Source organism: Podarcis pityusensis (genome assembly GCF_964106645.2).
Source record: "Podarcis pityusensis genome assembly, chromosome: 3".
Lineage (NCBI taxonomy): Eukaryota > Metazoa > Chordata > Lepidosauria > Squamata > Lacertidae > Podarcis > Podarcis pityusensis.
The window spans coordinates 84,719,702-84,742,865 of NC_138026.1; the positions used below are offsets into that span (position 1 = coordinate 84,719,702).

The 23,164-nt window shown below is 42.5% G+C and overlaps 1 protein-coding gene and 1 long non-coding RNA gene across 4 annotated transcripts in view; one reads left to right on the forward strand and one right to left on the reverse strand.

The window, feature by feature from the left end:
- SLC29A1 (solute carrier family 29 member 1 (Augustine blood group)) overlaps positions 1-23,164 on the forward strand; it is a 91,302-nt gene that overhangs the window by 44,863 nt on the left and 23,275 nt on the right. For 2 of the 3 annotated variants that reach the window (XM_081000240.1, XM_081000239.1), the window contains exon 2: positions 19,141-19,232. In XM_081000240.1, coding sequence (XP_080856366.1) covers positions 19,207-19,232 — 26 coding nt within the window. In that variant the 5' untranslated portion in view covers positions 19,141-19,206. Of the gene's footprint in view, positions 1-7,750; positions 7,917-19,140; positions 19,233-23,164 lie in introns of those variants that run through there. The other variant, XM_081000241.1, reaches the window with a different exon arrangement.
- Positions 4,428-7,452, reverse strand: LOC308474234. Its single transcript, XR_013984597.1, has 2 exons — positions 7,314-7,452; positions 4,428-5,017 (listed from the first exon to the last, which is right to left on the reverse strand). It is a non-coding gene; the product is annotated as an uncharacterized lncRNA (long non-coding RNA).

Here is a 23,164-nt window from a genome sequence, read left to right on the forward strand (position 1 = left end):
CTGTGAGCTTCCAGATTTTACTGGATTCCAGCTCTCAAAATCTCTTGACGATTAACCATGCTGTCTGGGGCTAATGGGAGATGGAGATATGGAGGGCTATAGGCTTGCTACCCTTGCAGCAAATGGCTTGTTTCAGTTTTCTAGCCTGAATTTGAAAGGCATTCTGCAGACTTGTGGCATGCTGCATCCTTTTCCGTTCCGTTGATGATGGTGCTGGGAGCCAATGTGGGTTTCTGCCAGATTTTTGGCAGTGTTTTTGCATCCCACTCTCAGGGGTGTCCATACTTGATCCTATGCCTTCCCCCCTCACTTTGATAATTGATATGTTCATCCATGAACTTGGCATTAGGATGAACGCTGCTAAGAAAACTAATCTTTTAGGTTTGCATCTGTTCCATCCCCTCTTAAGGTTTTGGCTGCTAGTTTAGTGCTGTGTGAATGGATGGTGGATTGCTCAGCCTGAAATAGACCCGGTATTTTAGTCCTGTGTGTGTCGTGAACGAGGTGGGGAGAAAAGCCATGAATCCCAGCCATTATGTTGGCTGGCATTCCTCCAAGAATAATTATTGGTCAAATTCAGTGTCAATCATGGCCACAAACAGCTCTGCCTTGGTATTTTACTTTTAATTGGTGGAAGTGATGGTATTTTAGCACATAGAACGTTTTGTCCTGCGTTTTGGCTTCAACCACACTCCCTCTAAATTGGGACCAGCTGCAATGCTGTAAGTCTTGCATTGGCCTCTAGGCTGAATAAGAGAAGGACAGATGTCTCCGAAATATAGATGAAAGAGAGCAGATGGCAACTGAAAATAGCTCAGTGGGAAGCTGTGCCTTTGTAAAAATGGATGAGTGCTGTGTCTATATGAGGCAGGTCTCTTGCCGCCAAAGTTTCTGTGCATCAGACATTCAGAATAATTTTGTGCTATATTGTATGCACACAAAAGTCCTCCAATCATGCTCTTATGGGCTGAGAGTGAACCAGCTTCACAGTTGTGTTGGAAGTACAGTAAAAGAGCAGAATGCATGTATCACTCCACTCGTGCAAGACCAAGTATCTCATACTCTGCAAACTGTAGAATTTTGCAAGAGTGTACCTGCATCACCATGATTTCTACACGTTCTGATTGCAATGATAATGAGTAAGATAATAGGTGACTTTGAAGGAGAGCCACAGGATGGTACAAAGAACTCTTTGCTGCCAACATGGTGGCTGTAGTAAATCCGGATTCAGAGAATGAGAATTGCCCAAGCTGCTTTGTTCTACCTGAAATGATTACTATGAATTACCTGTGGGTGGAATTCAACTAATGAGTACCATCAACAGAAGCCCACACAAAGACTTCCACTTGCACATGGCAGGGGCAGTCATTCCATATGACAAACTGAAATGGCCAACAGAAGATTGAATTATTCTGCAATGGCACTATATTGCACATGGTCTAAATGCTTGCTTGGGATCCATGGAACTTGCAGATATGGAAAAGGAAAAAAGGATAATAAATTGTTGGAGGCTTAGGCTTCACTTGCATACTCACATTCCTTGAAGTAAGCCCCACTGAATGAGTAAACATGGGTAGGATTATGCTGTTGGGCTGGAGACAGACAATAGGATTTTTGAGAGTCGAAATCTGTTTGCTAGAAGGACCACTGTGTTGTTTACTATCTTCCCACTTTGGTTTCTGGCAAACAGGTTAGGCATTTTTTTGGTATTGTTTCAAAAGCCTGCAAAATCCATTTGACCAGAAGCAAGAATTGGACTCAACCACACACAAAAAAAACCCTGTATGAGCACCATGGGGAGTAATGCCTCTCTTAGCTCACCTTCTGCAACTCTCTTAAAATGTTTACAAACTTAGTTTGATTTATTACTGTTAATGTGTGACTCATGGCTATTTATGTGTGATTCATCACTGTTTGGCCATTATTCCATCATCACTTCAGAGGAGCAGCCAAAGAGCAACCACAGTCACTCTAAATTTGCTTGTCAGTGGTCATGCAGTTCCTTATGTTTTCTTTCTAGCTTTTTAAAGAGCTGTTGACATGCAAGGGTTAAGATGTAGCTGCAGGTTAGAAGCTGGTGCACTGTCTTTCTTTCTGGGAGGTAGTAGCACTGGAAAAGGCAGCCTGATGCAGTGAATAAAGTGTTAGGCTTGGATTGGAAGGCCTGAGTTCATATCCCATTCCCCACGTAGCTCAATAGGTGACATTAGGTGGCCTTAGCTGGCACAGCCGAACCTTGTTGTGAAGATAAAATGAGAGATCTCATTGGAGGAAGGGCAGGACAAATAAAGCAAAACTGCCTCCAGTATCTGGGATTAGCACCTCCCTGCACACTGTGCCACCACTGGATTGATTAAATGCTTGCTTTGCCAGTATGTTTGTTACTGAAAGACCTACATTGGCTCCCAGTACGTTTCTGAGCAAAATTCAAAGTGTTGGTGCTGACCTTTAAAGCCCTAAACAGCCTCAGCCCAGTATACCTGAAGGAGCGTCTCCACCCCCATCGTTCTGCCCGGACATTGAGGTCCAGCACCGAGGGCCTTCTGGTGGCTCCCTCACTGCCAAAAATGAGGTTACAGGGAACCAGACAGAGGGCCTTCTCGGTAGTTGCGCCCGCCCTGTGGAACGCCCTCCCATCAGATGTCAAAGAGATAAACAATTCCCGGACATTTAGAAGACATCTGAAGGCAGTCCTGTTTAGGGAAGTTTTTAATGTGTGACATTTTAATGTATTTTTAATCTTTGTTGGAAGCCACCCAGAGTGGCTGGGGAAACCCAGCCAGATGGGTGGGGTATAAATAATAAATTATTATTATTATTATTATTACTTGATAATTGGATGCAGGACTGCACCGGTGAGATAATATTGGGGTACTTAAGCGAACTGCCATTTTGCTGGTCATGCTGGGGCAAGCTTGTTCCTTTTTTCCCCTTTCTTTTTTTGCAAAGTGTTACTTTGCAAGTCACAGCTATTTCTCTCTTGGCACATTATCTCCTACCTCTACAAATTCAGGAATCAACCCTTGCTGCTACTAAAACCTACCTAACCTGACTCAGTCCATCTCTTGCAAACAGGTACACATGAGCAGTGGAATGCATGCACCATTCACAGCAGGGCACCTTCATCACGGCTTTTTAACAAAAGTGCTCTGGGTGCCTATCATTCTACATGGCCATGATTTAAAGGGCCAAATTCATAGCACTCTTTGCAGCTGAGATGGGGGCGGGGGGCTCAATTCACAGGGGAGCTGCTTGCTTTTCATGTTATTAACATTCCTCAAAGTTTCCCACAATCAGGATACTTTATTATGAAGAATACTTCATTATTATTTTATTGCTGCTTCCTATATAGAATCTTCATGGGAATAGGAAATCCTACTTTCCTGCCATTGTGTCATTTCCCAATTTTGCCCATAGGGAGTAATTCTCTTCCATTCTTGTGGTAACCTCCCCCTCCATCATTGTTTGCTCATTGTCTTGCTGTTCTAAGGAAGGTTTATGCATCTCATTCACCAATGCGCCTTGACCACTATTTCCAAGCTGAAACTCTTTGACTTGGCTTGCCTAGCGATTTAATCCATCGATTGTGACTGTAGCAAGTACTTCAACAAGCTGGCTGCCAATTCACTTCCTGGCTAAGTTCAAGGTACTGATTCTGGTGTATAAAGACATATACAGCATGGGACCAGGATACCTGAAAAAGTGTCTTTTATATACCCAATTAATCACTGCACTCTGCATTGCAGCTGGTTATTCCTGCCTAAGAAGAAACATTGTGCAGCGGCGTAGCAACCCCTGCCGACGCCTGGGGCAGACCAAAGTTGTTGAGCTTTTTATGGGAAATCAAAATTGTTGAGAAAGCTCCCCTGCCGCCCAGAAACAAAACCCCTGACGCACAGCAGGGAACATAAAACAGACCCCTGTGCCGTCCTATAGACCTCCCCCTCCCCACCCTTGGCTACCTATGCTACTGCATTGTGAGTACAGAATAGCTTTCCCATGTGACCAACCTCATGGCCTTACTTTGCCTCAAAGAGCATCCTTTGCTGCAATGGGAAGCTCTGTGAACTAGGGGCAAGTCCCCAACCTGGGTCCCCATCAAGTTCCTTCCTCTCCTCCACCCTTGGGACAAAAGGGGTCTTGTTTGCTTTTATTATTTGATTAGCACACAGCCATCAGACCCTGGGAAAATGTTCTTAAGATGAGCCAAGGGAGCCTTACAACTTCCATTTGCAAACTTAATTCACTGCTCTGGGGGAGATGGAAATGTTACTGCCACTCCACTCCTTGAAATGCAGGCAAGTAGCTGTCCTTCTTGGACAACATTTTGGGTGAGTTCCCACCCCTGTTATAGAGCTTTGTAGGTCAAAATGGACACCCTAAACTGTGTCCAGAAGGCAGTATGGAGCTAGTGCAAATCCTAAAGCTGCAGTCCATATTGTTTTATTTAAATAACAATGTTTTTCACCATCCAAATAGTAGCAGAGTTCTAAGAGCCATATTGAAAAAAATGAAACTTCATACAGTTGCTAGCCAGCCTTTGCCCCATCTCTCTTCTCTCTCACAAGCATTCTCTTTCTTCCTCGTTCCTCTTCCTCTTCACCTCAGCAAAGTTCCTTATTCCTCCTGCCTCCTTTCAAAGCCTCTTGTTTTATTTCCTTTCCCTTTGATTAAGATCGGTATTTGCTGCTGCCTTCCATCTCCAAACAATATGATTACATTCCCACCACCACCTATTCACATTATGTTTCCTTTGCATTGCAATGAATGGGGTGAAATGACAATATAATTTATGTAATTTTGCCACAGCAGCCAGAGAGATGTAGTGTTTAGTGGAAGATGAACTGCAAGAGGATGGAGATAGCATTGCATGCAGTCAGTACAGGGTGAGATGGAAAATGATGCCTTCAGACTTCCCTTGTCCTCCACCACTGTCCTCTTAGCTTTCAGCCCACAATTCTTTGGAACATCACATGTCACAGTTCTTCCATACTGATCCTTCCTTGCTGGAACTTTGCTAGGGAAAAGTGGGTGTGATGCAAGACATTTCCTTAATTAAGGAATTCAGTCATTTTCCAGTAATTCCAAAAGCTCCTGTTAAACATCTACATGCTACGCAACTATTAAAAACACAGGTGTACTCCTGGAGGGGGGAAATATTGCAACTCTACAGCAACTCCCTCTTTCCAAGCACTTGACTGTCAGACAGGAGTGTAATTTAAAACAAAAACAAAAAAAATGCCGGTAAGATCATAACTGTGCCAGTTATTCCTGAAATAAACAGCTTGTTTATGAATACATACTCTTTATCACGGTAAACATATTTCTCCTTTCAAAATTTACTAATCCAGCTCATCAGGGTGGATTAAAGAAGGAATGAAAATGAAATCTCTTTTCAAAATATCGTTGACCATCTTCAGCAATTTGGAGGAGTAGGAGGATAGTTAGTTAAAATCATCCCTGTTGGCATCGTCTTTCCAGCCTGATGATATTGGTTATAACAAGGGCAGCCAATGTGGTGCCCTCCAGGTGTTGTTGGAGTCCAATGCCCATCTGCTTCTGCAAGGATACCAGCTGTCAGGGATGATGGGAGTTGTAGACTAACATCTGGAGGGCACCACATTGGCTTATCCCAGTGGTTTAGCATGCTTTTTTTACTATTTTCACGACTCTGCAAAACATACTTTTAACACACTTCTCAGTGCCTTGGAGCCAAGCAGTGGTTTGACAACACACAGCAAGTCTGTCTTAACTTTTCAACACAGCAAGACATAGACTCCCTATTTCTCCCTGGAGTTGAAAGAGGGTGTTTTGTGTGTTCGGATTTCAGCAGTAGGCTTGGACTGTATCTATGACGTACTTAAATTAGAATCAAATTCTCCCCAAGGAAAGCAGTATCTGTGTTCAGAATGAACTTTGAACTTCTTTTTCCTTGAGCAAAATATTTTTGCAGTATTTTGGAATATTTTGGCAGGAATTGGGGCGATTCAGGCCAAGGAAGGGGGAACTTAGGTCAGCGTGGTTGGTGAAATGGAATTGAGAGGAGTCATGGCTTCTTCTGTATTATCGTTTTAATAAAATGTTTATAGCCAGGTCCTAAGCACATTTTTGCTTGAGAATTTAAGACGCATTGATTTCAGTGTAGTTCGCTTCTAGAGTGTGTATGTTTAGTATTGCAACTTTAATTTGCAAAGTGCTGTCCCTGCTTAACACGTTTAAGACATGTGGCTCCCTTCCTCAAAGAATTTTGGGAACCGGAGTTTGCTAAGGGTGCTAGCTCTGTGGGGGGGGGGGGGGACTACTGTTCCCAAGATTATCTGGGGGTAGCAATGTGCTTTAAGTGTATTGTGTGTGTGTGTGTGTGTGCAGCCTTTGTTAAAAAAGAGAAAGAATTTACTAAAGCTCTGCCATGAGTTTATGGAAGGAATGGAACCACACTGGCTCTCAGATGGAACAGGGATGTCTGTATGTCTGAAGCCTTTCCCTAATGTGGGAGGGAGGACAAAGCTTTTTTTTCTGTCAAGGCCTGCATTCCTTTGGGGGCTGCATGCTGGTGGAACTGGTAGCAGGTGGGGCCAGAGCCAAAAATGGGCAACACTGCCCCTTTTCTCTCTTTCTGTTCTCTCCACCCTCCCAGCAAGCTGCTTTGTATTTCAGTTTCTAGCTTTCCCCTTATCCTCCCTCTTGGTTCCCCCCACCCACATGACATTTAGCCAGGGGCCTCATATCACCCTTAGACTGCAAGTTTCTAACTCCTGCCCTAAACACCCCTTCCCCTTTGCAGTAGCATTACTCAAATACTTTGAGATCTTAAAAAAAAACCCAGCTTGCCAATGGAAAGGGAAGCAATTGATAAAAGAAGTGAAAAAGTGAACAGTTTTTGTATTTCTTCTGCCAGCTCCTAAATGTCAGCAAAAATAAAAAAGTGGCAAAAAGATAAAGAGGGGCATTGATAAATTTCATTAGAAAGCTTACTTTGTAGTTTCAGGGCTGTTGGTCCTCCTCTGGCCAGCCATAGTTCTAATGCAACCTCTTTTGCACCCTCTCTAAAGTTCTGAAGTGTTGTTGAGGGCAGTCACCATACAAGGGGACGGGGCATAGCTCATGGGTAGAACACATGAGATTTGCATGCAGAAAGCTTCAGATTTAACCCCTGGCTTCCTCAATTTTAAAGAAGAATGTCTGTTAGCACAGCTGCCACCTGGAAAGCCAGGTTGGGAAGACACTGACTAACTCTAGTGGCCAGATTTAGTATATGGCAGCTTAGTCAACCCAGAATAGCTACTTCCACCTTTACCTGTTAGCATACTTACATTCACCAGCAGGGCTTGGAATCCCATACACACCAATTCCATCCATTTTACAAGCTGGTTAAAGAGTGCCTAATCTGTGATAAGCAAGCTTGATCTGCATTAAGTAAGCTTGAGTGACTATCCTTACGTTCAGTCTCATGGTGATTCCTCTTGGCAACTCAGTAGAAAAGATGTTGTGGAACACCCAGCCTTATCGCTGTTTTCACTAGGTTGCCTTCTTAGAAAGAGGCCCTTGCTGATGGCAAACTGCTAATCAGCAGGTGGTTTGGCTTAGATACCGCACATGTGCGTGTGTTTGACTCATTCCTGGACCACTGATAGTCTACTGGAACTCTTTATCACATGAGCGTTAAAGGATTTATAGAACCGATGAACTAGCCTGTGCTCTAAGTAAGTCTCTTTTCAACGTTACCTTAAGATTTGTAGGGGGCAAGGGCACGTATGCCTAAACCTGCCTATTCTTTCCAGCTGAAGGATCTGCAACTTGAAGTGTCGATTTGGCCAACTGGTCCGTTTCCATAATGCTGAAAAGAAGCAGGACACGGGACTTGGCTGCAGCTTCTGCTGGGTGGAGGCCCCAGGGTTTGCTTGGATGCTGAGAAGGTATCATTACTGATGTAATTAATTACTGCCACTGAGCTGCTCTGTGCAGATATTCCCTGTGATGGATGTCCGTGTATATATATGCTAGAGGCTCGGGAGAAAGGCACAAACAGCCCATTAGTCTTGTGGATATTGGCAACGCATTGGCTGGTGCAGTTCCAAGGGAGTCTGGCATTTTGCTGCGATGGGGCCCTTTGGAGGATCTGCAGGGCGGAATCCTAACTGGGTTTTTGCTTTGAAAGCTGCCTTGGGGGTGGGGAGCGTATAACTGAGAGTTTGGCTTTGCTGTCCTTTAGAGGAGCGTAATCTCCAGTGAGCCTTAGGTTTACAACATTATTATAGAGAAATAAATTTAGATTCCTAAAAGATCAACCTAGCAAGGGCATCATCCTCAAGTAGTGTTTATAAATGGGCCTGGAGGTAATTAGTCATGCAAACTAGCCCAGTTCTCCCATCGAAAGATATAACCTAATGGGGGCAGCAGGTGTGATAATTATATTTTAACTAGTGCCATCACTTTGTGTACATAACCCAAAGAGGCAAATGTTTTCCCTATTGAGTTTGCAATGTAAATTCATTTCTTTTTTAAATTAAGATAGGTCCTAACTATTCCACATTTTCTTGTACAGTGCAGGTTTTGACATGAACATATTTAACCCTGGATAGTGTAGTATGGACCATCTAGTCACAATACTCCATCCTGGACTTTATTTCCAAGACCTGATCCTTATTGCCCTTTTGTTCATTCTCTTATGGCCGGTGTCAAAGCCAGACTGGATCCAGCAAATGCAGTGCTATTGGATGAAAACTGGGGCTTCATAGCACTTGTATTCTTGCCTTTAGCTCCTTGTATTGCAATCTCAACATCTACAGGGGCAGGACGGTAAGGGTGGAAGATGAGCACAACAGTGCTTATTAAAGACACCTACAATTTGACCCAATTTCACCACCTTTTCTGGTGAACAATGACAAACAGAAGGAAACTTCCTCCATACTCCTTTGGGGTGGTGGAAAAAGCTCAAGGCACATCCGAACCTTTGGGGAACTTGCACCACAGCTTTTCAACAAGGCCAGGTGGCAACTGTGAGATAAGACAGTGGTTAGGTGAATCCGGATGCATTTTGAACTGGAGCAGTCTTCATCAGGGGATTGTGAGAAACAAATGTTGATACAGCCATTTGGTGGAGTGATGAATGCTTATGTCTCTTTAAACCTTGAGCACATGGAAACTAGGGAAGTTTATGGTGCACACAGACCAAGTCTGATTATCATGAAATGTGGGAGAGTGGGCAGCCTTCAGTGTGAAATAGAAAAATATATACGTTTGTTTACAAACTACAGTGCACCTGGAGTAAAGTTCTTCCAGTCCATCCCTTTTTCACTCCTACTGTGTTTGTTCTAAGGAACTGGGGGATGTTACACAGGGACATCAAAGGAGGAAGATGTGCCTGACCTCTGGAGCAGAGTAAAGCTTATCAGCTTAAAAACAGGGGGAAGGAAGGAAGGGGGAAGAGATTTCGGCATCCTTTTGAACTCCAAACAAAGCATTTGCCATTCAGAATGTGTGAAACATTCTGGGTACTGTGTAGTCACGTAAAGGAGGGCTGAATAGCAAAAATAATTGACTCAAGTTAAATATCTGCTTGATCTTCTCTGAGCTGACAATGAAATAACAGCAGTCGCTGTGTGTGTGTGCATGGTACTGGGTCCCCCCAAAATGTGGCCTCCCTGTTAGTAGATTAACTGCAGAATTAGCCTTAACAGCACAATCCTAGGCATGTCTGCTCAGATGTATGTACTGGTAAGTCTCATTGGTCTCATGTGCGCTTATACCAAGTAAGTGCATGGGATTGCAGCCTAAAGCTACGAAACCAGGTATATAAGGCTGTTGTGTGGATATACTGAGCCCTGAACAACTTTGGCCCAGGATACCTAAAGGATCACCTGAGCCCTTGTATCACAGTTTGATCTTCGGAAGGAGCACTGCTAGTTGTCCTTTGTTGGGCATTTAGCATCACTAGTCCTACCCAAGCTGTGGAACACTCTTCCAGCAGAGATTTGGCAGGCATCCTTGTTTTGGACTTCCAGGCATCTCTTGAAGGCTTTTTATGCCAACAGGCCTATGTAGTTGGCATAAAGCACATAATTTAGCCAAATCCTGTAATGATAATCCTGTACTGGTTTTAATGGTGTTTTATGTTTTATCAACGTGCACTGCCTTGATATGGTAATAGTGGTATAAGACCACTTCAATAAGTAAATAAGATAAAATAAAACTTTACTATACTATATGAATCAAATCCTTCTTAGATTTACCGGGTACCTGCAGTTTTCTGGCAGTAATTCCGGTTTAGTGTTTTTCAGTCACTACATTCACAGGAGCTGCCACAGGTTTGTTGACTTCGGGGAAAGGAGAAGACAATAACTTCCTTTTGGGGTGTAACAAAGACTGCCACAAAGCAAATTCTAACTCTCAGAATGCAGAATAAAATTTAGAACTTATCTGCTGTGCACAATTACAGGGTTTTGCGGGTTTTCTTTAGAAAGCACGTCCATGGAAACTGGCCACAGCAAACGGATATAGTTCATATTGCCATTCTGATTCCTTTTACCACATCCCTAAATTCATTCCAAAGAAAGCAGTGTTGTGTTGATTTGGAGGCGATGTCAGAACAAGGGCAAAAATTGAAAGGAAGCAATGTTGAAACAAGGAAAATATTACTTAGGCATGCTTCTCTTACCAGCAATGCTGCAGAGAACAAGTCATTGAGCACAGATCAGTATAGAAAAAAGCTCACCTGCTCTCAGTACCCTCTGTTTAGTTCCCTCTAACTCCTTTGGCCCCTTCCCTTGCTTGGAGCAGTCATCCGCCCCCCCTTCCATCAAGTCCCTCCTTTTAACACATTCTATTGCAAACCTTTCCCTGTTGACTAAATCTAATTTTGCCAGCCATGTCTGCTAAACCATTTCTTCATCTCTGCTAATATTTTTTTCTAATTTCTGGTTCCTCTGCCTCCACTGTCTTACTGAAGTTTTGCTACATGTTACACATGGATGAGTAAACCTCCAAGTGATGCTTTTGTAAAGAAAAGTAGCAGGGCCAGCCCTACCGTTAGGCAGAATGAAGTGGGATGTGCTAGAAGGCACAGAGTGGCTGCAGAGTTGGAGAACAGAGCTGTGTGCACCCCATATGACCAGCCCTGCACCCACCAAGCTAGCTTGCTGCTCTCAGGTGAAGCACCGTTAGTGCTGTGATCTAAACCATTGAGCCTCTTGGGCTTGCAGATCGGAAGGTTGGCAGTTCGAATCCACGCAACGGAGTGAGCTGTTGCTCTGTCCCAGCTTCTGCCAACCTAGCAGTTCTAAAGCACACCAGTGCAAGTAGATAAATAGGTACCACTGTGGTGAGAAGGTAAATGGCATATCCTTGTGCTCTGGTTTCCATCACGGTGTTCCGTTGCACCAGAAGTGGTTTAGTCATGCTGGCCACATGACCCGGAAAGTTGTCTGTGGACAAACGCCGGCTCCCTTGGCCTGAAAAATGACATGAGCGCCACACCCCATAGTCATCTTTGACTAGACTTAACCATCCAGGGGTCCTTTACATTTTACCTTTACTGGATGATGCCAGTGTTGACATAAGAGTCTCTGAAAAGTAGCTTCTGGAAAGTGAGATAGAGAAAGAGAGGCAGAGGTGGGGGAGGGAAAATATATAATACTTTCCTTGCTACCCATGTTTTAACTCAATACTACTCATGTATCCAGTGCTTTCGCCTTTGTGGAATTCTAGATGTGTCCTTGCTGGGCTTTTTTTCAGCCAGAACTCACTTCCGGTGCCTCTCAGGTGGGCGCCATTGCCATTATAAGCGAACAAGGGAGGCGTTCATTGTGAGTTCCGGCACCTCTTTTTCTAGAAATACAGCACTGTACTAGGGTAAACACACAGCTGAAATCCCACTGGGGATCAGGTGGGAGAGGGGGTTTGGAGCAGAAAAATTGGTGGTGGGGAAAGAATTAATTCTGTAGAGACACATACAAAAGTTTCTCTGCTTAAAATTGCCTTATCCCCAAGCCACTTTTCTTTCCTGAAGGTTTGCCTTCAGGGATTTGTTATTCAAGTTAGTATATGCATATTTAGACCCTTCAAATGTAGCACGCACACACCCTACCACCACCACACAAATGTTGTGCCTATCAGAGGCTATTAGATTGCCAGGTGTTGGGGACAAATGCCAGGAGGAGTTTGTCACTGTCAAACCCCGCTTCTTCTGAGCTTCCTTGGGATTGTGTTTTCTGCCTTTCCTCTTTTATTTCCTAGTCAGGAGAGAACCTGGACAGCTTTGTGGCACTTTGAAAAATATCCAGGTGATAACATTACATAGTCAGTTCTAGGAAAGATATATGGACTGTCCTTCAGAAAGGAAAATGCCCTCTTTTATTTTTTGATAGTCTGTTTTCCTAAAGGCCATTACCTTTGAAGTGCCCCATTACACTTTGCTGTGACAGTGCTGTGAACATTTGTAATGTCCTCCGCATGTACCAGCAACTGGCTCTAGGCTAACAGCTGCAGAATTGTGCAAGAAAGCTGACCTGAACTATGTTTGCTGACTGACCATTCCCAAGAGGCTTGCTTGTTGTTATAAACCTTATCAAATTAATTGGTTATCATGTAGGAGTGCCCAAACATTTTAGGTTGCCCTAACTTACTTTGCCCTGGTCATGTTCCCCAAGCCAGTGCTATCCATATGTTCTGGACTACAAATCCCCCCACCATGCTGGCCACAGCTGATTGGAGTTTGTAGTGCAAGACATCAAGGGCAGCAGGCTAGGGAAGATTGCATTAGTCTGTGATGGCTGAATTACTCTTGTGGTAGGAAAGTTTGTACCATCAGGGCACCTCCCCACCCACTCCATCCCTAGTTGTTTAGCACTGCCTCATTTCTCAGAAACAAAACACAGCTTTCTTTGGAAAGGATTTGGAGGCATGTGGCGAAAGCAACCAGGAAGACCACAATGAGCCATGTCCGTTGTGGCTTTTTTCCCCATGCACATCCTTTCCAAAGGGTTCTGGATTTATGCCCACAGAACTGTGTCCCTAGCATGGATGACGGATTCAGTTTGTATTTTCCAGCCCATGAGTTAAATTCCCATTCATAGCTTTGTGGGCACCTGCAAAAGTAAAAGAGGTAATCTGAGTAAGATATGTGCAATGAAGCCTTCCTGAGAAGCTGCTGGACTTTGCTGTGTCTGAACAACAGGCATCTTGTAGTAGGGAATTGAGATTCAAGTAAGGCTTTTAACAAAGTCCCCCATAATATTGCAGCGAAGCTGGTAAAATGTAAGCCAGATGAGGAGTAGTGAATGCTGCAGAAAACAGAATCAGGATTCAATTTGACCTTAACAGATTGGAGAACTGGGCCAAAACTAACAAAATGATAGTTAAACTATGTTCTGCACATAGTCAGGAATAACCAGCTGCACAAATATAAGTTGGGGGACACCTGGATTGCCCATAGTACCTGTGAAAATGATATAGGGTCTTAGTAGACCACAAGTTGAACGTGAATCAACAGTGTGATGTAGCAGCAAAAAAACCACCTAATGCTGTTCTAGGCTGCATCAACAGAAATCAAGTGTCCAAATCAAGGGAAGTAATAGTACCACTCTAGTCTGTTTTGGTCAGACCCCACCTGGAATACTGTGTCCAGTTCTAGGTGCCACAATTTAAGAAGGATGTTGACAAGCTGGAGAGTATGCAGAAGAGGGCGACCAAGATGATCAAGGGGCTAGAAACCAAGCCTTATGAGGAATGGTTGAGGGAACTGGTTATGTTTAGCCTGGAAAAGAGGAAACTGAGGGGAGATATGATAGCCATCTTCAGATATCTAAAGGGCTGTCACATGGAAGATGGAGAAAGCTTGCTTTCTCCTGCTCTGGAGGGTAGACCCAATTCAATGGCTTCAAATTACAAGGAAAGAGATTCTGGCTAAACATGAAGAAGAACTTTCTGACAGAACTGTTTAACAGTGAGGGGAATGGACTCCCTTGGGAGGTGGTGGACTCTGCTTCACTGGTGATTGGGTGGCCATCTGTCATGAATGCGTTCAACTAAAGCACCGCTCTGTATTGCAGGGGGTTGGACTACATGGCCTTTGGTGTCCCTTCCGACTCTACAGTTCTATGATTCTATGAAATGCAACTCCTGCCCTTCCTGATAAGAAGAGAGCAGAGGGGAGTTGGGTGTTAGTGACAAACACAGACTAGCTCGACCCAGCAGATACTGCAGACCTACTTAGCATTCCTGACAGAGACAAGCATCCTCCATCCCCACCATAATCCCAGAGTTGGCAGCCGCAGCTGCTCCTACCCATTATGTGTTTACTTAAGCCGTGACTCAAGCGACAGACCAGATGTAGCGCCAGACACTGATCTGACCGCAAGTCAGATCCAGCCCATGATTCTGACATGGTCTTTGCCCCATGTCAGTCTCAAAAACAGTGGAAAGCAAAACACATATCCACTTCTTTCAAATACACAGCTCCCAACACAGGACTAGGCTCAGCAAACTTGAGACATGGTAAGTGCCAGTTTCCATTCCATCTGGCTTAAATTCTGTCTTGTTTCCAAGGCAGGAAAGCTGTGCTTCTCCTCGCTCTTGGACTTGTATCTGGAGCCTCTTTCTGTGGTGGAAGCAGGGACTGTGTTGGAGAGAGAGAGAGAGAGAGAGAGAGAGAGAGAGAGAGAGAGAGAGAGAGAGAGAGGAGAAACTTTGTTAGTAGTGGTACCCTGGTGAGGGTCATGGAGTGTTGTGTTCACAGGTTGGCCAGGTTGCCGTGAGGGCAGATTGATCCCCAGCTGAAGTATCGAGTAGCAAATAATCTTACGAGCACTCAGGAACACAAAGATGAATTTGAAACTGTATGGCGCATTCTTGTTTCCAGTACATTAGAAAGGACAGTGTTGCCTTTTCACCCATGGCTCACTTTAGGACAATCTGTTAAGAGAAGAGAGTAAAAGACACCTAACCAGTGGTTCTAAACCACGTCCAAACTTTTTTTTTACTTTATTATTTACATTGTATGAGCATGGAATGTTTCTTGGAGGGTGGGGGTATATGGGGATTGTTTGTTATATATATATATTTGTTTAGAAACTTAAAAGAAAAGTGGTAAAAAAGAAAGGTATAGGCTGAAGCCATGTTCAGGAAAGAATATAGATGAGAGATAGTTCATAAGATACAGAGTGGCCTACAAGTAGCAAAGGGCTCCACACAGTGCAACCCAATTGTCTGGGGCTGCTTTTGCATGCATAAGTATAGCCTGACCCATCACAGATCCAGCTGAAATTTCCTGGCAGTAATGAACATGGCAGCACATTTCTCAGCTGCTGCACGGATTGGACTTGTCACAGGGATGCTGGATGTCTGGAGGACTTGGTTCTCACAGCGTGGTTTTCCATGGCAGTTCATAGACAGAAACACATGTGCTGAGCCTTGTCTTGTCCTGTAATGCTAACACCCAGATGTAAAATACTTGAGTCTTTGGGGGGAAAAAAAATTAAATCATTGTGAGCTTTTACCAGAAAAGAGAAGAGAAAAATCTCTGTGTACCCTTTTACTTTTCCCTGAAATGCAATGCTGTTTCAAACTTCTCTTTGAAACTACCATGGTTAGAAATGTATTTTGAAATGAAAGTTGTGACGCTCTGGATCATAGCGGCAATCTCTGCCTTTTACAGAAGTGCCTGAGGGTTTGGGTGTGATTCATGGTATGCAGGTTGTTTGCACCTGGCTAAAAGCATGAAGAAAAAATCCTGCAGCTTCCAGGGAACCTGGTGTTTTTGCATGATGCCCTTTAGGATTATGGGCTTTCAAAGCATTTTACAATTCTGAGACCAGGGCATTTCTTCCGCTTGAAAATGAAAGTCCAGCTTCAGCCCCAAATTCGGCACCAGTGGGGTGATATCCTACTATGGTATATCTCTGCACTGCAGTGGAGCGTGTGCCACCTGTGGGAATGCTTCTGTTTCGGATTTGTGTGATTTGTACCATCCTTTATCCTTATGGTTCCTTATTGATAGTTACTTGCTCTTTTTGTGTGTAATACTGTAGTTAACAGTACAGATAGATATAAAAAAATATTGTGGGCTTTGTGGAGAGAAAGAGAATATAAGAGAGAAAGAGAATGTAATGAAGAACCTGGAATGATAATTCATATGTGATGAGGTTGCAAGGAAATAAAGAAGTTTTGTGGAATAATACACGAGGAACTTAAGAAAATGCTAAAAAAAAACACCTTGATAAAAAATCCCGAAGCTTATCTATTAGGGTTGGTGGGCAAAAACATACCACATATGAAAAAACCAATCTTTTTATATGCAACAACAGCTGCCAGGGTAGTGATTGCCACTAAATGGAAATCTCAGGACACACCAACAAAGGAAGAGTGGATTTGTAAATTAAGTGAGTATATAGAATTGGCAAAATTAACTTCAATTATAAGATATCAATCAAATCAAAAGTTAAGAATGGAGTGTAAGTATTTCAAAGATTATATGTCAAAATATTGTTCTAAAAATGACATGCTAAGAGGCTTAGAACAAAAAATGTAAGCAATAACAAAACCAATAAAGAAAGAAGGAAAAATCAGAATTTAACAAAAATAATTTATTATAGAATGCAAGGGAAAAAGGTAGAAAGAAATATAAAGAAGTTGAATTGCTGTGGAGGGAAGTAGAGGGTAGGTGGTGGGTTTTATAATTAAGTGTATAATTATACAGCTGTTGTAATTTAGATATTATATTTTATGTGAGGGAATCATTGGGAATTTTGGTTATTATGTATATATGTTAAGTTTCAATAAAGATATTTGGGGGGGAGAGAAAAAAAAGAGAAGTACGTCTTTGTAACTAGTGGTGGCACGGGCACTAGCAAATAGGTACCTGTGGCATGTGCGCAACTGAACTTACTGTATTCCAAACTGCAGCTGCTTTTTGCAGATAAATTGCATTTTCCCATCAATATAAGTACTACAGTGGAAAGGAAATCTGGATTACCCAAACAATGTGAGTAACAGCTCTATGTTCACGGTGCAATAAAACAATAGTCTTGAAATACCTAGTGGTATAACAGGCCATTATTGCAAGCCTTGGGGAGAAAAGACCAAGGGGAAACTCTGGTCTCCTCTGATTCCAAGGAAGGCTGGGAAAGTATTGCAGCAGAAGGAAGGGAGAAGTGATTATGTGCCCTTTGTCAAATGGGGCCATATAAATGTGATAAGAATGAGATGGATAAAGACTGTAAATCAATTTGTACACTAATTATGCTGTAAAAAGTATTTATTTATTGTGCATGCTTTAGCAGAATCACAGAGATTCAGTGTATGTGCAGTACAGACAAGTAAGACAAGTAAGGGAGTTTTGGGGGGGAAATCTCAGGACCTGGCACAAATAGATGTCAAACAGCTTTTAAATATAACCAGCTAAGCTCCATTCTTATGCAACTGGAATTTGCATATTTTCTGTAGCCAGTACTTAAGTCACCACAGGAGCTGTGGTTTTGACCTCTTCATTTCATGTATGAAAGATGCTAAGCTTTAGTGGGAAAGCGAGAAATGTTGTCAAGGCAGGAATCTGTCTCTTCAATCTGCATAAAAAGAACAAGTTGGCAAACCACGCGGAAGACTTTTTGTTTTAACGATTTCACGATATGTTGTTCATTTCTTCAGACTGTACCCAGTTAAAGTTTCTTGAAGTATTAAGTGATACGGAAGGGCTTTAAAATAAATAAATGTTACATGCACACAGGAGCGAAATCCCAATTCAAAGAGATGATGTTTGGGTAGCACCTTTCCATTAAAAGTTATTTCATTTTGTAGCATCTAATCTGAAGATCACTTTCTCCGTGTCATGGTATAAGGCAGATGATAAATCCCGCCCCCCCCCAAAAAAAATGCACTTCACCAGGGGGAAATAAAGTTTGATGGGAAATTGCTGTATCTTGTTAGGAGCACGGAGCAAAAATTTTAAAGTATCCCAGAGTGATGCTCTTCCTTTGCATCCTGTTATGCTTGTGTGTGGAAGGCTTTGGAAGGAGGCTGTGATGTGCCCAGGCTGTGGATGCCGTAGAGTTATGGGCAATAATGGGAGAGGGCAAAGGGCTCACAAGTCCAGACTTACGTGTGGATCAGATTGGAACTACTGTATCTGCTCTCTATCCAAGAAATATTGCATATTGCTATGATTGTGCCTGTGTAGCAACATGGTCTTGTTTGCTCTCCTAGTCCTTTATCACATCAGATGTTGGTTTCTCTTCACTTTGTCCCCCAACTTCTACTTGTTGTCTTTTGATCGCTTGAGCACATAAGATCTTTTATGTTGGCTGCTCTACCTCTGGCCTTTTCCACTGTTGTTTCTGCTTACTCAGATTTCCATCGCTGTATTTGTGTGTAGATTTCTGGACGGTATTCATCCCCATTTTTCCATTACTGATGCAGTTCTCAGCCTTCGGCAAATAGAACATTGTGTGTGGAAGGTGGGAGAGCTAGGAGTGAAGTGGGGAATATATAATTATGGCAAATCAGTAACAGCCCAGTAGTAACCTGTTGTGTGCAACTTCTGAAAGGGCACAAGGATTACATCCAGGTCTTGTAATGAGATGGACCTGTGTGAGAGTTAAAGGGATGGATCCACAACAAATCTCTGCTGAGAGCATTTCCCCAGCATTCACAAGCAAGATTTCCTTTTTAAAATGCCACTGCTAAATGTGTTTTTGCATGTCTTTTCTAGAGAGGTCAACAAGGGCACTGTGTATTAAATTTTCTATTTGTGTTCCTGAGGACTAGAAACTTTTTTTTTTTTTTTAAAAAGGGACAAGCTTGTTTGTAAGCCAGCACATTCTATTCTAGAAATCCACATGCATCCTTGTTCTGTTCAGCTGCTTCAGTGCTGATGTCTAGAACCACCAGTGTTTCTAGATCCTTTCAGTTTCTTTGGATTCTATGAACAATTTCACTGGACTCCATTGTTCTGGCTTCTCATTAACTGTTTTTTCTTTCCTTTAAAAAAAATCTATTACTTTTATTTGAGCATAATGAACAACCAAATATTTTCAATGAAGCTCTGCGGTCTTGTCAATATATGGTGCAAGATGTATAATATATTCATAGTAATCTAATGCAGCAAAATTAATCAGTAACTAACCTTTTTCTTCTCTTTTGACTCTCCAGGGGGCCAGCTGTGAAGTGAAGCAGTGAGAATTTGCTACACACAAGAAACACCTGCAAAGTGCCAAAATGACAGGCAACAGCCCTCAGGACAGGTATGGTTGGGGCGCAATGGAACAGAAAGGGAACTGTCTGCGTATATGGGCAAATGCAAACACACGCACACGCACACACACATGTGTGTTTATTTAGCACCAGGCCCACCACTAACACAACACACAGCTGCTGGAGTCCTACTACCTTATCAGGGATCACTGCAACTTCCGGAGGCGGCGCGAAACGGCAATGGCGGTCCTCTTCGGTCTCTGAAGAGGGGCTCCGCAGAAAAGGGTCGTCCGCTGCGGCACAGCGGTGACCCATCAAGAAAAACCACGGGCAGAGTGAGCCCGTGGCCGTGGGACTCGGCGGGCACCAGGAGCGACCCCAAAAACGAAGAAGGAACCCCGTAAGGGGCTCCGGAAACGTGAAAGGGGGAGCGGTGCTGTGAGTTCATCGCTCTTTCTGCGGGAGCGAAGCCGCGCGGCTGCTGCTGATGAGCGCAGACCTTTCTTCTTGAAACATCAGGCTCTAAACTACCTACTCGTGAGTAAGGATCAAATATTTTGGGACTAAAAGCTTTAAATTTGGCTGAAAGCGGGAGACGTTAAACAGGAAGTCCGTCTTCCGGCAGTGCTTTAAAGATCAAAGGCAAAGATTTTAACAAGCGGGAAGCAGCTTTAAAAGATTAAAAATTTGGGTCTATCGTGTTGATAGAATTGGCTTTTAAAAAGAAGGACTAAAGATTTTTATTTTTAATTGTTTTGGATTCTAAATGGGACTTTCCCCCCCTTTATGGATTACAAAGAATTAAGAACCAAATCTCGGACTGACAGGAGAAAAAGAGAGCTGTCATTGCGGAAACTGTATTTAAAATAGAGACTGTTGCAGTGGAGTGATACTGGCAAGATACAATTAAAGAAACTGTTATTTGCACCTTTTATCTGAGACTTTGTGACAGCTTGGGAAGTGCTCTGTAAGTTAAAAAAGTTTATGAAGGACTTTTGGTAAATTTGACTGTTTGGGGCTGCAGGGACTTTAATGGCGGATAAACTTCTTTCCTTTTTATGAACTACAGTAATACTCCCCCTAGTGGAGTTTTGGAATTACAAGTGCCTGGGAACAAATTTTATTTTGACTATCTGCTGCTTTGTTATTTACACTCTGGAACTACCCTTCCCATGGGACAATATATAATTTGACCTTGACTCATAGACAGGTGTGGAATGAGTGGCCAACCGAAAACAAGATCTGCTAAAACGAAAGCAAGACAAGCCCAACTTGTGCAAACAACTTTGACTACTCAGTCACGTAGATCATCTGTCCCAGCTGTTTTGGGAATACAAGAAAAAGAAACTGCACAGCCTGCACCAGAGGATATGGCGGAGGGAGGATCGGATACCTTCTTAAAACAAATGCTAGAACAATTTGCAATATTGAATAAGAAGGTAGATGACCAATCGGCAAAAATAGACCAAGCCACATCCTCTATTACTAAACTGTCTGACCAAGTTGCACAACATACACAAGTTATTGGGAATCTTAAGGAAGCAACTGTGGAAAATCGGAGACTGGCTGAAGCAGCCAATGAAAAAGCAGAACAAGCAAATCAAAAAGTTGAGGCTATAAAAGGGGAGGTAAGGCCATTACACAAGCATATTAGTGACCAACAGGCCTACCTGTCTATGGTGGAATTGAGAAACCGGGAAAATAATCTGAGAATAAGAGCTATTCCAGAGCTTGAACAGGAAGATTTAATTGGTTATCTGACAGCAGAATTTTCTAAGTTCTGGGGTATAGAAGAGGACAAAGATTTCAAGATCACAACTGCGTTTAGATTGGGAAGAGTCGTGAGGAGGGATAAGCCCAGAGACTGTTTGATTATTTTGAGATCCAAGCAGGAGAGAGATAAAATACTAGGCCTCCACTTTAAGAAATCACTTGATATCCAAGGTAAAAGAGCAGAATTTTATAGAGATATCCCTAAACAACTTTTGGATCTCAGAGCTACATATACAGAACTAGCAAGACTACTGAGAGGAAACGCGATTCCGTATAGGTGGGAGTTCCCCCAAGGTTTATCTTTTAATTTTAAAGGAAAGAAAATTAAGATCAAAACACCAGAAGATAACCAGAAGTTCCTGCACGACCACGGAGAAGACCTTCAGAAGGGAGCAGCAGCCTCTTGGCCACCGCCACTGCCTGGAATAACACCGATACCTACACCCTCGGGTCCAGAAGAAAAAGAAGACACCCCATTATAGGAACAACAGATTGATTCAGGATGTCTCTGCAGCTGTACAGTTGGAATATAAATGGCGGCAATTCCCCGGAAAAAAGACGAAAGATTTTTCATATTTTGAAAAAAGAACAATTGGATATTATTTGCTTGCAGGAAACGCATGTGACTAGACTCCACAGGAAGGTGCTAATTAACAAAAGATTAGGCCAAGAATTTATTTCATCAGACAGAGTTAAAAAAAGAGGAGTGGTAATCTACGCAAAGGAGAACTTGTCACCGAAATTTTTATTTAAAGATGAGCAAGGAAGAATTTTGGCAATTGAAATACAAACACAGGGAGAAAAATTTTTGATTTTAGGAATATATGCACCAAATGAGGGGAAATCGGAATTTTACAAGAAGCTGCACGAGATAATGCTGGACTATCTGGACTATACCAACATCATAATGATGGGTGATATGAATGGGGTGGTTTCTACTCACATGGATAAGTCACAAAATCAAAATTTAACTAAAGACGGCAGACTACCTAAAACCTTTTTTGAACTAACTGACAATATGGACCTGATTGATATATGGAGGACAAGGAATCCCCTGGGTAAAGAAGGAACATTCTTTTCTGAGGCCCACCTATCATGGACAAGAATCGACCAAATATGGACAACTAGAGGACTGGCACCTAAGATCAGAAAAGTGGAAATCTGTCCAAAGACTTGCTCTGACCATAATGCTTTGAAAGTGGAATTGAGACTTACTCCAACCGGTTCTTTCAGATGGAAAATGAATGACACCCTACTAAGAGATCAGGAGATTGTGAAGAAGGCCCAAAAAACTTTAAAGGACTATTTTGAAATTAATTTGAACACTTCGGTGGAAAAGAGAACAATCTGGGACGCAAGTAAAGCTGTAATGAGGGGGTTTCTGATTCAACAGAACACAATTAAGAAAAAACTTTGGAATGGAAAAAAAGACAAGATATTAGAGAAGATAAGAGACGGAGAGAAAAAATTGAGATTAAAACCAAAATCAAAAGAGATTTTAAGAGAAATCAAATTCCACCAAGCTCAATATGCGAAATTGATAAACCAAGAAGTGGAATGGAAAATTAAACAAATGAAACAAAGATCATTTGAATCGGCAAATAAATGTGGAAAACTGCTAGCATGGCAGTTGAAGAAGAGACAAAAACTGAACTTTGTCACTAATCTAGAGGTGGAAGGCAGAAACATTCAGAAACCAGAAGAAATTAGAAAGTGTTTCCAGAAATATTTCAAAAAACTTTATACACAAGGGCCTCAGGAAGTGTCTGAGATAGATAAATTTTTAAAAGCAAATGGTTTACCAAAACTATCTCAGGAGAAGAGGACAATCCTGAACTATAGAATAACACAACAGGAAATTGAGGGTGCCATTCAGAATATGCAACTAGGCAAATCTCCAGGCCCAGATGGTCTTACCTCCAAGTACTACAAGACATTAAAAGACTACTTGATACAACCGTTAATGGAGGTTTGTAACCAGATTATGGAGGGGAGGAGGGCACCGGAAACGTGGAAAGAAGCCTTCATCACATTGATACCTAAACTGGAAACTGAAAAGACTCAGCTTAAGAACTACCGTCCCATCTCACTCCTAAATGTGGATTACAAAATTTTTGCTGACATTTTGGCAAGTAGACTTAAAAAAATACTTAATGAGGTAATTCACAAGGACCAGGCAGGCTTTCTCCCAGGGAGACATTTGTTTGAT